Source organism: Ursus americanus, chromosome 7 (assembly GCF_024610735.1).
Source record: "Ursus americanus isolate L20-20 chromosome 7, mUrsAme1.1.p, whole genome shotgun sequence".
NCBI classification, from domain to species: Eukaryota; Metazoa; Chordata; class Mammalia; order Carnivora; family Ursidae; genus Ursus; species Ursus americanus.
This window is the reverse complement of record NC_142133.1, coordinates 8029376-8044623: the sequence shown is the minus strand read 5'-3', so window position 1 is coordinate 8044623 and position 15248 is coordinate 8029376. Positions and strand designations below refer to the sequence as shown.

At 45.7% G+C, this 15248-nt stretch overlaps 1 protein-coding gene across 1 annotated transcript in view; it reads left to right on the top strand.

Moving 5' to 3' along the window:
• Positions 1-12815, top strand: part of IL36R (interleukin 36 receptor) — a 35734-nt gene extending 22919 nt beyond the window's left edge. Inside the window, 4 exon segments of the mRNA XM_045771751.2 lie at positions 143-279; positions 1954-2097; positions 10736-10897; positions 12430-12815. Of these exon segments, the coding sequence (XP_045627707.2) occupies positions 143-279; positions 1954-2097; positions 10736-10897; positions 12430-12815 (829 nt within the window).
• Positions 12816-15248: the final 2433 nt, after the last annotated feature.

Genomic DNA, 15248 nt, shown 5'->3' with positions numbered 1-15248 from the left:
CTGGTCCATGAAGCATGCTCAGGATAACGCGATGGCCCGAAGTGTTCTCCAGAGAGAGAATTTTATTCTCTAGACTGAAGATGATGCACTGTGCTGGGTAACTATGACTCACGTATAAATAATTGGCTCCTTGCTTTTACAGATCCCACATTTTTTTCCAGAAACATATTTTTTACACAGTGAACATAACCTTCTTGGAAGTGAAAATGGAAGATTACGGCCATCCTTTCGTCTGTCACGCTGGCGTGTCGGCAGCCTACTTTATTTTAAAACTCCCAGGTAACGGCTCGATGGGGTACACGCTGTTCAGAGGATTCAAAACGATGACAAGGAGACACTTGGTGTGAGACAGCTCAACGATATTCAGTAGGGAAACTCAGCATTAATTTCTTATTTGGAATGTGATGGTTTTAAGCTCATTTCCAGAGCAGAGGGGGTCAGTGCTCCGGAAGGCGATGAGTGACCAACTCAAAAATTTCCAGCCGTCACTCCTGTCTACTTACCAGGGGCTTTATGAATCTCATAAATATTTCATGGCCTGGTCTTCTTATCATGACCATTGATCCTTGACGTCTATGCATCACAGGTTCCCAGACCTGAGTCCTCCCAAAGGGAGAGGCGGCATTGTTGCCCCAAGAGCTGGGGAAGGACAAAGAGAAGTGGAGGATGGGAGGGAAGGGCGGCTCCATCTAATAGAGGCTAGAGGCTCAAGCGCGTGGTCAGGGTCAGATCGGGCACCCGCGCACGGAGCAGACCCCCTTGGTTGTGCTGGGACTTAATCAGTGGATTGCTATTTCTGTTGACCCAGAATGTGTTGTAGTCATTGTGCTTTCTTGTGCCATTTCTTTAAAGACACACAGTGCATAGGGATGTGTTTGACCTCAAACTGCTGGCAACATGGTGTGACCCAGGGCAGGTCATGATAAACTCCTTAGGGAGTATTTAAAAAAAATGAGTGTGCTCTGGGGGGTTCAAAGAAAGGAGAGTTCCCCTTCTACACCCCCCCCCCCCCGTATACACACACATAATGCACACCTTCTAGTAGAGACTGGAGCATCAGGAAGGGGCTGATGAAGGAAGTGGTGTATGTGGTGGGTTCTAAGAATGGGGAGACTTTCTCTTCCTCTGTCCTTCTTCCTCTTTCCAAATTCTCTCCTTCCTAGAGCCTCCTTCCGTGGCATCACTGGTTTGGGCTGTGGTAAAGGGAGAAAGCTGTGCTGTTCCTCTTCTGGGATGTGCAGGAGCCTGTTTTCAGGGACTTGACTTTCCAGGGGAACTGGTTCTGCTTCTTGGTCATCTCCCACCCACTGCTTTTGCCATCATTGCTCCGCAGTATGTGTGCAAAGCAGAGCACGGGTAGACGCCCTTTCTGAGACTGTGCCTTGCAGACAGGCCCCCCGCCCTGACCTTGCTGGCACAAAGAGGGTGGGGGGTGTTTGGCTCTTGGCCAGTCTTAGGGAGACAACAGAGTTGGCTTTCAGGGGAGGCAGGCATCCTGCTGCTCAATTTTGAGTGCCCGTGAAAGCAGTTATGACAGTGGAATAATCAGGAATGTGCAACAGAAGGTCTTCCAATAAGCATGTTCAAGGCTCTACCTCGGGAGAGTCTAGCAGCGTTGGCTAAGGGAGACCCAGCAGTGTGTGTTTTGAGAGCAGTCCTCATGCCCTCGAGCCATGCGGTAGCCTCCGCCAGGAGCTAGGCTTCTGCTGAATTCCCCTCCCTAGCTTCCCAAGAGCACATTTGCTTCCTGAAATGCATGGGCCACACCAGATTATTCTACTCCCATATACCTATTATATTTAACTGTAACAAAATATTGAAGCAGTGTCCTCATTGACCTCTAACACATTTCCTTTGGGGATTTGTAATGTGATCTGTATAAGTCAAGCGCAGTGTTGACTCTTTGTATGATCATTATTATCGACTTATATCTTTATTTGCTGTCATTTGCAGCTCCAAATGTTCAAGCTTACTTGATAGGAGGGCTTCTCGCCTTGGTCGGTGCAGCAGCGTCTGTCACATACCTCTACCATGTTTTTAAGGTCGACATTGTACTCTGGTATCGAAGCACCTTCCATTCTGCCGGGACCAAAGAAGGTAAGTGTGGGTAACCACTGAGGATTGCCTCATACTTGGCATCCGCTCAGCCGTGTAACCCGCTCATCCGTATAACCATTGTAAATACACTTGATCGTATTTTACTAGCTTGACTTTCAAGCTGTTGGCAAATTGGGAGGAAGGACTCTCCTTGGAACTTCTCGTGCTTCAGGGAAACCATTGGTCCATGGCCACCAGCATTGTTCAGTCGAATGAGGCTCCCAGGCTAGTCGTGGCCGAGCAAGTCTTGGCTAAGGAGCAGGAGTGCATCATCTTCTGGGTCCCACTGTGACCGTTTTGGAGAGGTTCTGCTGCTCTTTGCCAGAGAGGACAATTTCTCCTAGAGTGACAAGGGGCTCTCCATCTGTGATACGTCTTCAGCACAACGGGCACTTGAGAAGAGTTTACATTATGGAGAGAGATGAGCTGCCCGTGGCGGCAGATCTTTCTAGGCCCTGTCCTTGGCGCCTGAAGGATTCAAGTCCCTGACTCACAAGGCTGGAGAGAGACCTGGGTTTGCATCTGGTTCTCCACTTACTCCCATGTGATCTTAGAAAGTATTGAATGCTCTCCTCTTTCTTGGCTATAGAATGAAAGAAAAAAAAAAAAAACAAGGAAGGAAGGAGAGGAGGGAGGAGAGAAAGAAGGAGGGAAGGGAGATAAGGATGGAAGGAAAGGGAGGAAGTGGGGAGGAAGAGAAAATGATCAGAGCCTGCCTCACAGAGTATGGTAGGAGCAACTGAGTTGAAGTCCAGGAAAGCCCTGAGCAAGGACTTGGGGCAAAGGGGGCCTTGTAGTCTGAAAGCCAGCGTGAGCTGTCTCTGCCACTCTGCCCCGGGTTTCAGTTTGTTCTGTGGCACTCCCGTCCTGCCAACACATCTCAACACACAAATGCCTCAGTGCGATCCTGAAACTTTGAGGAACAGGCACTTCCCACCATTGTGGTGTTCTGTCTCGCTATTGTTTTGTTTTTCTTTTTTTTCTTTTTTTTTAAGTAGGCTCCATGCCAGGCATGGGGACTTGAACTCATGACCTGAGATCAGGAGTTGGACACTTAACCGACTGAGCCACCCAGGCGCCCCCCCCCCCATTGTGGTTTTTTAAACTCTGTGCTATTTTCTTGTTGTCTCAGAATGGTCATGATCTATTAAGGCCTTGAAAAAAAGTAGTCAGTCTGCTTTAATGTCCCCTGATTGGATGGAAAGTTAATACATGGTCAGGAGAAGTCTGTGCACTTCACGTGCATGGAAATACCCACATTTGTGCCATTCAGGTCCAGAGACTAGCCATGAGGACTAGAATGGGAATTCAGGGAAGCGGGTGTCTAAGCACATGAGTACCTCCCAGTAAAAGGGCATTATTTCCACCGAGGGCCTGCTTTGCATATAAAACTCATAGTACAAGCTGTTGTCCATCTGTTTGAGAAAACAGGTGTCCTAACTTGGACTTTAGTCTAAGCTAAATTTCAGAATCCAAAATCGGCAGTCCCGTAGCAGCGTAGAAAGCAACACGTTCTTTCCTGAGGGCCGTTCAGTCGTGGACACCCGACTGTGCCTGCCCAATGCCACTTGAAGCCCCTCTTGTGCTGCGGGCCATTGGCTGGATGTGGGTTCTCTCCTTGGGGCTGCGGTGCCTGCGGAGCCCTCCTGTGGCCATGCTCCTGCCTGTGTCTGTGGCAGAGGAGACCAGTACGCCACCACTTGTCTTTTCTGACACACGCACATGAGCAGTCCGATTTCTGTTTATTGACTGACTGGACACTGCGGGGACTTTAGTGGTGTTCCCAGATCTCTGGTCCTGGTGCGCGTCTCACTCCCTGACTCACTGGGACTCCCAGGGGCGTGCGAGCCGAGGGCTGGTGCCTGCCTGCTGGTGAGGTCGAGTTTAGCAGGAAGAGAAAAAAGGAATAGTGACTCACCCAGAGCAGGGGGAGCTGAGCAGATGACAGACTCAGGGAGCCCCACCCTCTGCTGAGACCGGGCTCCAGCCCAAATTCAGGCTGAGAATTTGGACATCGGGGCTCACAGTCAGCCAGGATTCTTCTTCTTTTTTTTTTTTTTAATTCAGATAAGTATTTGCGTACTTTATGACTAAATCTCTAATCTCTACTGCTCCATCTATGAGAACGATCCCTGTAACATCTCTCTGAGTGTTGGCTTTGACCGTGAGCTGGTGATGAGACTTAAGATTTGTCCCAGATGCTATTTCCAGCACGGTGTCCTTGGGGGATATTTTCTGAGTTATTGGGGGGAACCTATGGAGTAAGGGGTGGCAAATACAAATGAAGAAATAGGCAAATTGTGTCCTTCTTATGATAAATTATTTCCCCAACTAGATGAGTTACGCGTTATAACATGAGTAACAGGTGGGTATAACTCAGTTTTTACTGAGTCACCGACAGCCCTAATCCACGAGTTCTGTGTGTTCTCTAGTAAATTATAGGAGTTACTTTAAAAATTCTCCTTCCAGCTGTGCATGCGTGTACAAAAATATTAGAGTCAGCTTACACGTCTAGAGAGATTTGCATATGTCTCACCACCTTTCAAATAGGTTTGTGAAGAACATACATGTGAAACATACCATTTATGAAAAAAAACAAAGTAGGTATAGTGAACGGAGGGTAGAATGGTAACATAAAGCTTGGGGTGGAATTAATGACAAATCTTGGACACTTTTTCAAGATGAGTTGGCTTTAGAAGCAAAGGCAAAAGCAATGACAAAAGGCATTGCATGCTATTTACAAGTACACTTCGGTTGCTTCTGCGAGCACATGGCTTTTTCTGGGACAAGTTTCCAAGGAAAACTGTTTGTAGGGAGTCCTTATTTTTAAAGAGTGTAATAAGTGAATCTTGTCTACAACAACTTTCCTGTGGGAAATGTAGTAGCATGTTGAATGTGGCTTTTCTTCTAGTGTCTTCCATGTTAGGGCTAAAATGCCAAACCTCACGCAATGAAGTAAAAGCACTTACATGAAGGCCAAATTAATTCTGTCTGATTTTTCCATGGGTCCAGTTTGATTGGGTTTGAAATTAAGCAGTAACATAAGAAAAGAAAGCAAGGGGTTGAATAATCTTTAAGCAATCTCTCATAAACATGAATACATGCCAATAAAATTTTGTATTTCTGCTAACGGCCAATAAAGGCATATGCAGATGTTTTAACATCAAAATTAAGGCTGAATCTCCTCAGGAAATAAAAGGAGCTTGGCCAGAACCTAGATAAATGGTCTAGGTTTATCCACTATATAGAGACAGGCTGTGGGAGTATCTGCCAGCAGGCCATTTCCTTAAAAAACTTACTAGTAGGTCTACATCCAACAGTTTTCTCGGTGAAATGGACATTTGGGGGATGTGTGTCAAACGTACAATGATCTATTGCCATTCATTGTTACCTTCCCAACTGCTCTAATAGTTACTATGGCTGGGAAGCAAATTACCTCAAAACTTGGTAGCATAGAGCAGCCATTTATTTTGCTGATGGGTTCTGTGGGTCAGGATGTGAACAGGCATATTGGGCATGGCCTGTCCCAGCTCCGTGATGTCTGGGGACCCCGCTGGAGGACTGGCAGTTGATTTTGGCTGTCAGCTGGTGGCCTCAGTTTCTCTCCCCAGTGGCTTCTCTGTGTGGTCTCTTTGTGTGGGCTACTTTGGGCTTCCTCCCGACATGGTGATTGGCTTCCAAGGGCTAATGTCTCAAGAAGAAGAGAGCCAGGAAAAGCCATATTTTCTCTTACAACTCAGACCCTAAATCTCTAGTGTCAATTCTACTACATTCTATTTGTCAAGGCAGCTACAGAGTCCTAGTCAATTTTAAGGGAGTGGAAATAGATTCCACCTCTTTGAGGAGGGTGTGGTCAGTTCTGAAAGAGCATGTGGAACTGGAAATATTGCTGAGGTTATTTTCTTTAAAAATGCAGTCTGACACACTTACACAGGATTAATCAGGGATACGCTTTGTGACGTTTCCTCCTCCCGATTCTCGTCTCAGCCACACCAGAGGGAGTGGTGGACTTGGGCTTGAATCAAGGCTGTGTGCACTTAGCAGCTGAAAGACTGGAGAAATAACATGGCCTTGTCTGTCTCCGCTTCCTTTCCCATAATCCAAGGATACAAATGTGCCCCTCACCGTGACTGTGACAGGCAAAGCTGGCAGGCAGTTGTCTGAGAGCACCCTTCAAAACCACAGGCAGAGGTGAAAAGCAAAATGGCCTCAGCTTGATTTTTTTGCTATGTTGGGGAATAAATGATGAGTTGATCATTTGGAAATGACGAGAACCCACTGCATTTTCGAGAACAAGCCACAAAGGTAACATTTCTACTCAAAAGCTTAGAAAGAAAAAAAAAAGATACCAAAAAAATTGGGAGCATTTTATATTTTGCTTTTCTAGAAGGTGAGAGTCCCTTGCTACCCAACTCCCTTCTGTCTCAGAGTCAGCATGGAACACCTGCCTGTTTGCACAGCATGGAACACCCACCTGTCTTCTCACACACCTCGCTTAAAAACAGGGGACATGGAACACTGTCAAGAGAGAGAATTCATTTAGCAAACATAGGTTTTTTTATTTTTTTTCCTTTTTTTTTTCTTTTTGTAATGAGAAGGAAGAAAGAGAAACAGCCCGAGAGAAGAGAGACACCAGTGGCAGGGTTTCGGGCACAGGTGGTGATGAACACGGATGTTTGCTGTAGTTTACAGACCAAGAAATACTGTATTCATTTGGGAGTCTCTGGTATGTGGTGAGGAGAGTACCAACCCAACCAACCCTTTATCATAAAAGGATTAAATAGTATCAAAATTTTAAGGAAACTTAATTCTTCTCTAAAATGTTTGAAAACATACAGCCTTTATGAAATCTTAAAAAAAATTTTTCATATATCCCCTGGCTTTAGAAAGTCAAGTGTATGACGTTAAATTTAATTCAGAAAAATATCCACTTACGGAGTGGCGGTATAGACTAGTAACATTGAAGACGTTACAGAAGGAGTTTTAGCTGGGTTGGGTTTCTGCAGACTCCAGACACAAATTACTCGTCCCTTTGGTACCTGCCTTATGACCCCAATTTATTAAAAGCTGAATCTGCTCATGATCTAAAACTTCTCTCTCCCCCACATAGATTTAACCTCCTTAAGCCTCTGTAAAATCAAGTTCCATTCAGAAATTTGGCAACTACCGATAGAGACTGCCTCTGTCCCAGGTCCTGCTCCAGGCACTGGGGGTGGAACCCCACCAAAAAAAGTCCCCATTCTCAAAACGCTTCCTTTCATGACAGGGCTGGGGAGACTGCAGAAGGGTGTGCATGTATGCAAATGTGTTTGTATTCCCATTTTCCACAGGATGGCTGGGAATGGTAGGCGGAGACTTAAAGGTTGTCATTAGTGGTTGGTATGAGAATTTATGGAATGGGAAAAGGCTACATGTAAACTGGAAAGTTCTGGATGCATTTTAACTACAGATCTCCCTTGACTTACGATGGGGTTATAGCCCAATAAACTCATCATAAGTTAAAAGTATCATAAGTTTAAAATGCGTTCAACGCACGTAACCCACAGAACATTACAGCTTAGCCGAGCCACGTTTAACGTGCTCAGAATACTTACCTTAGCCTACGGTTGGGCAAAATCATCTAACACAAAGCCTATTGTAGAATCAAGGTTGACCGTCTCGTGTGATTGATTGAATACTGCCATGAAGGTGGAAAACAGCATGGCATATGGGTACAGGCGGTTGTCAGTATATCAATTGTTGACCCTCGAGATGGTGTGGCTGACTCAGAGCTGTGGCTTTTTGCGCTGCCCTACATCAGAGAGAGGATAGGACTACATATCAATAGCCTGGAAAAGATCAAAATTCAAAATTCGAAGTAAGGTTTCTCCTGAATGTGTGTTGCTTTTGTACCATCATAAAGTCAAAAAATCGTAAATCGAAGTCGGGGACCGTCTGTACCATCATTTAGAAAAAACTAGAAGAATACAAGATTTTACCTTCTTTTTTTGGGCTCAGAGACGCCCTTCTTTTCAAGTCTGTTCAATCAAACAAAGTTCCATATAAAGGGAATAAAAAGGGATGGCTCCCGCTTGGGTCCCATTAGGTTGGCTGTGAATTTCCAAATAGCCTGGAGCTCAAAAAAAAAAAAAAAAAAAAAAATCACATTCTCTAATGAGATGCTCACTCAAACCTTCTAGCCCTGCTAAAGTTTCTTACTCATCACAGGACTCTTGAGTAGAATGTAAACATCCCCCTTCCGTGCCCTTCTGAAGCTCTTCCCCTTCTTGGCCTCTATACCCTCCACTTCCAGCACCTCATTTTTCCCTTAACCCTTTAAAATCCAGGAACTGCCCTCCATCCTTTATGAATTTTCCCCAAGAGCTCCAGGCTGTGGGGAAGTTTTGTTTCTTTCTGTCTCTTCTGTTCATTCAGCCACGTTCTCTTGTAACGCCTCAAGTTTTCATTTCCAAGTCTCGGAACGGCCTTTCCAGTTACACCTTGTGTCATTTCGTCTGTACAGGGGTGAGCACAGTGCCTGTGACATGCGGTTAGTTGCTTAATAAATGCTTGGCTCCTTCCGGTGATGACGAAATGTGCTGCTGTGCTGGACTTCTCTGTTCTGCACAGCACATTCCTGGAGTCTGCTCAGAGGCTTGGTCTCTACAATGCCGTGTGCAATTGCAGTGACGCAATTCATGAGTGGGCGTGCATCACGAGAGACTTGGCCCGCTTTGTCTGGTGCCATCATGACAGTCCGCCATTGCACAGGGCACAGCAAGAGTGACAGTGATGGAGACTCCTGTTTTCAATTCTCATTTTCACCACGGGGACTGGTGGACTTAAGAGTCTAAGGACTCGGGTTGGAATTGGGGTTGGGTGACCTTGGAGAAGTGATTCTTACGTAATGGGTATAGGACCATCTTTCTCTAGGTCAAAGCCAATGGGATAGGAATATCAGCTGTAACTGACAAATCCTGGAGGTTCAATGTGGACGAATCTGAGACTTCAGTTCTTCAGGGGACCCAGGCATAAGGGGTTGAAACCACACTTTTGTGAGTTTTACCTCCAGAAGCCTGACTTTGTTCTGACCGTAAATATCAAAGAAAAAAATCTCCTCGTGCTTCCAGGAGGTGAGGGCGGGGGGGGGGGGGGGGGGGGGCGGAGAAAATCATTCTGAAATATCCTAGAGCACTCTGTTCTTTTGAACAAGGCTTGCCCTCGGGATAGACTAGTTAATGAAAGCCTTATCCAGGGTATTATCAGAGCCTAACCCAACCCCAGCCCAATCTAGCCATCATGCCCCACCTAAGTGGGGATAAAAAACTGAGAAATGCTTGTGAAGTCCTGAGTCACTAAAAGACAGATGTAGTCACAGGACCATAGAACTCATCCTCTTCCTCCGCACCTCACCACCAGTTTACTAAAGGCCATGAAACATGAGAGACTATGGACTATGAGAAACAAACTGAGGGCTTCAGAGGAGAGGGGGGTGGGGGAATGGGATAGACTGGTGATGGGTAGTAAGGAGGGCACGTATTGCATGGTGCACTGGGTGTTATACGCAACTAATGAATCATCGAACTTTACATCGGAAACTGGGGATGTACTGTATGGTGACTAACATAATATAATAAAAAATCATTAAAAAAAACTGTAGGGAACCCCCCCCCCCAGAAAAAAGGCCAGTTTATAGCACTTTGTTTTACTGGTACATTCTATCCAGCTTTCAGGGAAAAATACAAGGCATATTAAAAGGCAAGTGTACAATTTGAAGAGACAGAGCAAACATCAGAGCCGGAAATGGCAGGGATATTGGAATTATCAGACTGGGAATTTAAATCATCCCCGATTAGTATGCCAAGAGATCTAAGGCATAAAAACAGATAGCATGCAAAACAGATAGGCGATGTAAGCAGAGAGGTGAAAATCCTAAAAAGAACCCAAAATAAAGCTAGCAATTAAAAAAAAATGTAACAAAAATGAAGACTGCCTGTGATGGGCTTATTAGTGGAGTGGACCTGGCTGAGCAGAGAATCTCTGGGCTTGAGGCTATCACACCAGAAACTTCCAAAACTGTAAAGCAAATGGAACAAAGACCGGGGAAAAAAAGAACAAAGTATCCAATGAGTATGGGACAACCGCAGAAGGCGTAATGTAACTATAATGGGAATACCCAAGGAGAAGAAAGAGAGAAACGAACATGAGTATCTGAAACACTAATGACTGAGAATTTCCCCGAATTAATGTCAGACACCAAACCGCAATCCAGGAAGCTCAGAGAATACCAAGCAGGATAAACAAACAAAAGCCTAGGCATATCATTTTCAACTACAGAAAATCAAAGATAAGGAAAAAATCCTAAAAGAAGCCAGAGGGGAAAAAACACCTTACCTATCGTGAAACAAAGATGTGAGTTGCATTCAGCTTGTCCTCAGAAACTACGCAAGCAAAAGAGCGTGAAGTCAAATATTTAAAGAGTTGAGAGAATGAGAAGCCTAGTGTGGCAATGCTTGGCACCAAGAGAGCCAGCCGGGCACTCTGAAGTCATTGAACCCAAGGGAAAAGGACATCATGGTAGTAAGTCAGATTTTCGCTCTGTTAACATAAGAGAATTTGGTAGGAATAATTCTGTGAGTTTATCCCATTTCCTTTTCAGATGGCAAGCTGTATGATGCTTATGTCTTATACCCTAAGCCTCAAAGAGAATTCCAGAGCCATGAGGTGGACACGCTGGTGTTGAAGATTCTGCCCGAGGTGCTGGAGAGGCAATGTGGATATAAATTATTTATATTTGGCAGGGACGAATTTCCTGGACAAGGTATGTTTCTAGTGAGGTGTAAAAGCCACGAATAAAAAGGAAAGGGAAATCTCTTTTCCTTCACTTTACAAATGGTGGGGTGGGGGGCTCTGCTCGCCTTCCGCATGGAACCACAGGGAGTCTCATGCCGCCTCAGCGCACAGCCCCTGAGTGGAGTTAGGACCAGCTCTTTTCTCTCTGGGGCTCATTCCTGTAACAGGATAACTGGGATTCCTGGTTGAAATAATGTGACTCTTACTGTGAGTAACGAGCTGTTGGTTGATGACAGCCTTGGCCAAGAGACCAAGTGGAAAAAAGAGGTCATTTGCCCTCATGTCCTTGGGACTAACTGCTGAGTATTCTCCATCAGTTCGAATATGTAAATCAGCTCATGTTTAAAGATGATTTTTATAAACCTTAACTGCCCAGGCTTCTCCTACATAAATAAAATAGAATTTATTTACGTCTCCTGTTGAACAAGAGTATAGCTTTGGGCAATGCAGGCAACATCTCCGAACTTCACCGGTCTCATCTGTCAAATGGGGAGGAGAATGCTTCCCTGACTCGGGTGACAGAATGAAATGAGGTAAAACCTGAGTGGGGACCAGTATAGAGCTTAGTGCATATTAGACATTTGACAGATAAAGTTTCCCTCTTGACCTACATGTTTTCTTTCTTGGAACGCTATACAACAAATGGCTGAAATTTGAAATAAACATCCTTCACTGGTCGAGAGGAAACCAAGATTACTACTTTCTAGCATTTGGTAGTGGCCTGCTCTGGGTCATTTGGGAAGGTTGCTGAGTACTTTGGATTCTCAATATTTATTGAGCACCTGCTATGTGCCAGGTAATATTTTAGGCACTAGAAATAGAAAAATAAACCAAAGAGAAGGAGAACATGAGCTTGGGGAGGTCAGAGTATTTTTCTATCCTAAGAATAAGGAGGATATGAAAGTTCATCTTTATTGCTAAAAAAGACTAAGTTTCATCCACAGCTGGGTATTTCCAGAACTCTCCCCAAGAAATCATCAGGGGATGTTATTTAGTTTCAAGTTAGTCCCATAAATCCTGGGCATTTAACTAGCTACGAAGCACAAGAGGAAAATAGAAATAAAAATTCATACAACATTTGAGCTATCTACATTTTCCCTGTCCTTTTACAATCTATTTATTTTAAAAAATGTGGCCATCATCTAATACACACTAGACCTTCAGTGAGGTTGGTGATACAAAGTTAGGCATGATAAGACCCTTGTTCTGGGTAGGTCACGGTCTGTGGGTGCAGCCAGGGGGCTGAGGAAAGTGACTTATCAGCAACTACCTACGAAATAATATGACTTACAAACACGAAGGACCAATTGTTCAGGGAAAATCAGGAAGGTTTCACAGAAGCTATGATAAATGCTAAAAAAACCCCACTTTCATTATCCATTCCTGAGTGACATTCATTTTAAAGTCCGTGTGGTCTTTCCAGGGCGCATTTCTAATATTCTCAGAGATGAATCTAGACTCTTTCCCTCATGAGAGAGTGTGCACCTTCTTTATTTCCAGCTGTGGCCAACGTCATCGATGAAAACATCAAGCTGTGCAGAAGGCTGATTATCATCTTAGTCCCCGAATCCCTGAGCTTTGACTTGTTAAAGAACATGTCAGAAGAACAAATCGCAGTCTACAATGCCCTCATTCAGGACGGGATGAAGGTCATCCTGATTGAACTGGGGAAAGTCAAGGACTACACGGCCATGCCGGAGTCGATTCAGTACATCAGGCAGAAGCACGGGGCCATCCAGTGGAGTGGGGACTTCGCAGAGCAGTCACAGTGCGCAAAGACCAAGTTCTGGAAAAAAGTGAGGTATCACATGCCACCCAAAAGGCCTCCACCCTCTTCTTCTGCCCAGCTGCTGGAGCACACGTCCTGACACCTCACGGCTGGCTAGTGGGGGGGCCAACATGGGGTTGGTCACCCGTGATGGAGTTGTCGGCATGGGGTGATTCACGGTTGGACAAGGATGCATTGCATTTGGGCCGTCGGCTTGAAGCTTGCCGTTGTGTACTTGTTGCGACAGGGCCTCTGTCTGTTGCTCCTTTGGATCAGGGCTCCTTCTTTAGGGAAAGATGTCACCTTTCCAGAAGGCCCTCATTCACTTATGGGCTCTGAGGAACACTCCCTGAACACAGAGCAGATGTAACATGTGAGCCCCTGGGGAAGGGAACATGGAGGATGGTAGTGGCAGTTGAGATGTCAAGAAGTTTGGTGCATGGTGTGGCACCCATCGGGCCAGAGATGGAAGTCAGGGGATGGCAGGAGGCAGTCCGTGGGCTTGGGGAGGGCTGGCAAGGAGAACCGCACTTTTTCGTGACCACGATCTTAGCACACTCATACTGAGAGCCACGTAGTGGTCACATAGATCAGTGGGGACTAAGTGTGGCCCCACTGGGATTGCCCATTAATCACCCTCCTGTAGGGTCCCAGCCTTGAAAGACTTGATCTGTCGAATCAAAATAAGTAACAATCCACTGGTTTTTCCAGCTGGCCCATGAAGGGTGGGATTCTGAGCGACATGTGAGAGACACAGCACACCAAGACGATGTGATTCTAGTCCATGTCAAACAGAGTAACCTTTCAGTTAGCCAGCGTCCCCTCATCACAGGTCCATCTATGATTTAACAAGTGTGAGGATTTTTGATGCTAAAAATTAGCAGTAAGCTTATCACTACTTTCAAAGACCCTGATCTGAGGAGCTTAGATAGAGTCCAAGTCTCTCATTCTGTGGTTGATGACATCAAGCCCTAACAAGTGGCCTGCTGGGGTCAGAATGTTTGTGTCCCTCAAATTCATACGTTGCAATCCTAACTGCCCGTGTTATGGTATTAGGAGGTGGGGCCTTTGGGAGGTGATGGGGTCAGAAGGGTGGAGACATCATGAATAGGGTTAGTACTCTCATAGAAGATACCCCAAGAAGTTCCTTGCCACTTCGGCCATGTGAGGACACAGTGAGAAGTCTGTGACCTGAAAGAACGTCCTCACTTGACCATGAGGGCACCTGTTCTCAGACTTCTTGCCTCCACAACTTTGAGAAATAAATATCTGTTGTTTGTAAGCCACTTGGCCTGTGGTATCTCGTGATAGCGGCCCAAGCAGCCTCAGGCACGGCCCTAATGAAGAGTCCATGGGGGCTGGAAGGGGGTCAGCCAGTGGGCAGAACAGGGGAGGGGGAGAGGGAGGAGGAGCAGGGGGGTGAGTTGGGAGAACAGGGCCCCCAGCATGCAGGAAGGAGCAGAGTGTATGGGGGGCAGAGAACAGGAACAGGTGGCATAGGTCCTTCTCCACAGGCTCCCGATAGTATAGACTGTCTGGTGGGATCTGAGGTGATAAGGAGCCCACTCCAGCCTCTTAGAATTTATGTTGCAAGGTGACCTAGCGTTACCCATTTCTTTGTCACTTATGCTGGTTCTCACTCAACATCAGGCGGCTCTTCATTTTATTTGACGGTTGCTCTTTACAGATTTTTTAAGTTGTGGTAAAATATACGTCATGCAAAATGTACCATCACAACCATTTTTAAGAGTACAGTTCAGTGTCAGTAAGTACATTCACCTTGTTGTGGGCCACCATCAGCAGCCTCCAGTTCCAGAACTTTGTCATCTTTCCCAATTGGAACTCTCTCCCCATTAAACACTAACTCCCTCTCTGCCTTGGCCACAGGCCCTGACAACATTCTGCTTTCTGTGTCTATGATTTCGGCATCCCTAGGCACTCACGTAAGTGGAATCATACAGGATCTGTCTTTTTGTGGCTGGCTTATTTCACTTGGCCATAGGTCCTTAAGATTTGTGTGTAATCTTTGCTTTTTGTTTCATTCTTCTTATGTAGTCCCCCCCCCCTTCTTCTTTCTTCCCTGGGTGAAGGGTAGCAAGTATTGATTTTATTATGGTGACAAGAGACAACCACCAGAAGTAATAAGCTCATTAGGGTCCTTCTAATCAGATGTTCGTGAATTCTTTGCTTCTCGGTTTCTCTCTCCAACATGGGAGTTATGATTCCTCATGGAGAATTTGCCAGTTTAAGTAAAGGAAGTTGTTTCTCTTGGTGCACCCAGGAGCGAAGTGATGGCCACTGATGTGTTCCTCATTCTGTGGCCCTCACCCCTCAGTTTTCTCTCCTCTGCTTATTACTTGGAGATTGCCACTGATACTGGAAAAGTCTCTGTGGCCACAGCTGTCAGAGTGGCACTTTGCCCTTCGCTTTGTCTTATGTGGAGCCCATCCCCTACAGCCTTCCCCTTCCTTCCAAGCCCTTTCTCTCCAGAGGGTGAAGAGGGACAGAGCAGGCCCACGAGTCAGGAGACAGGGCGAGACCCTGGGATGTG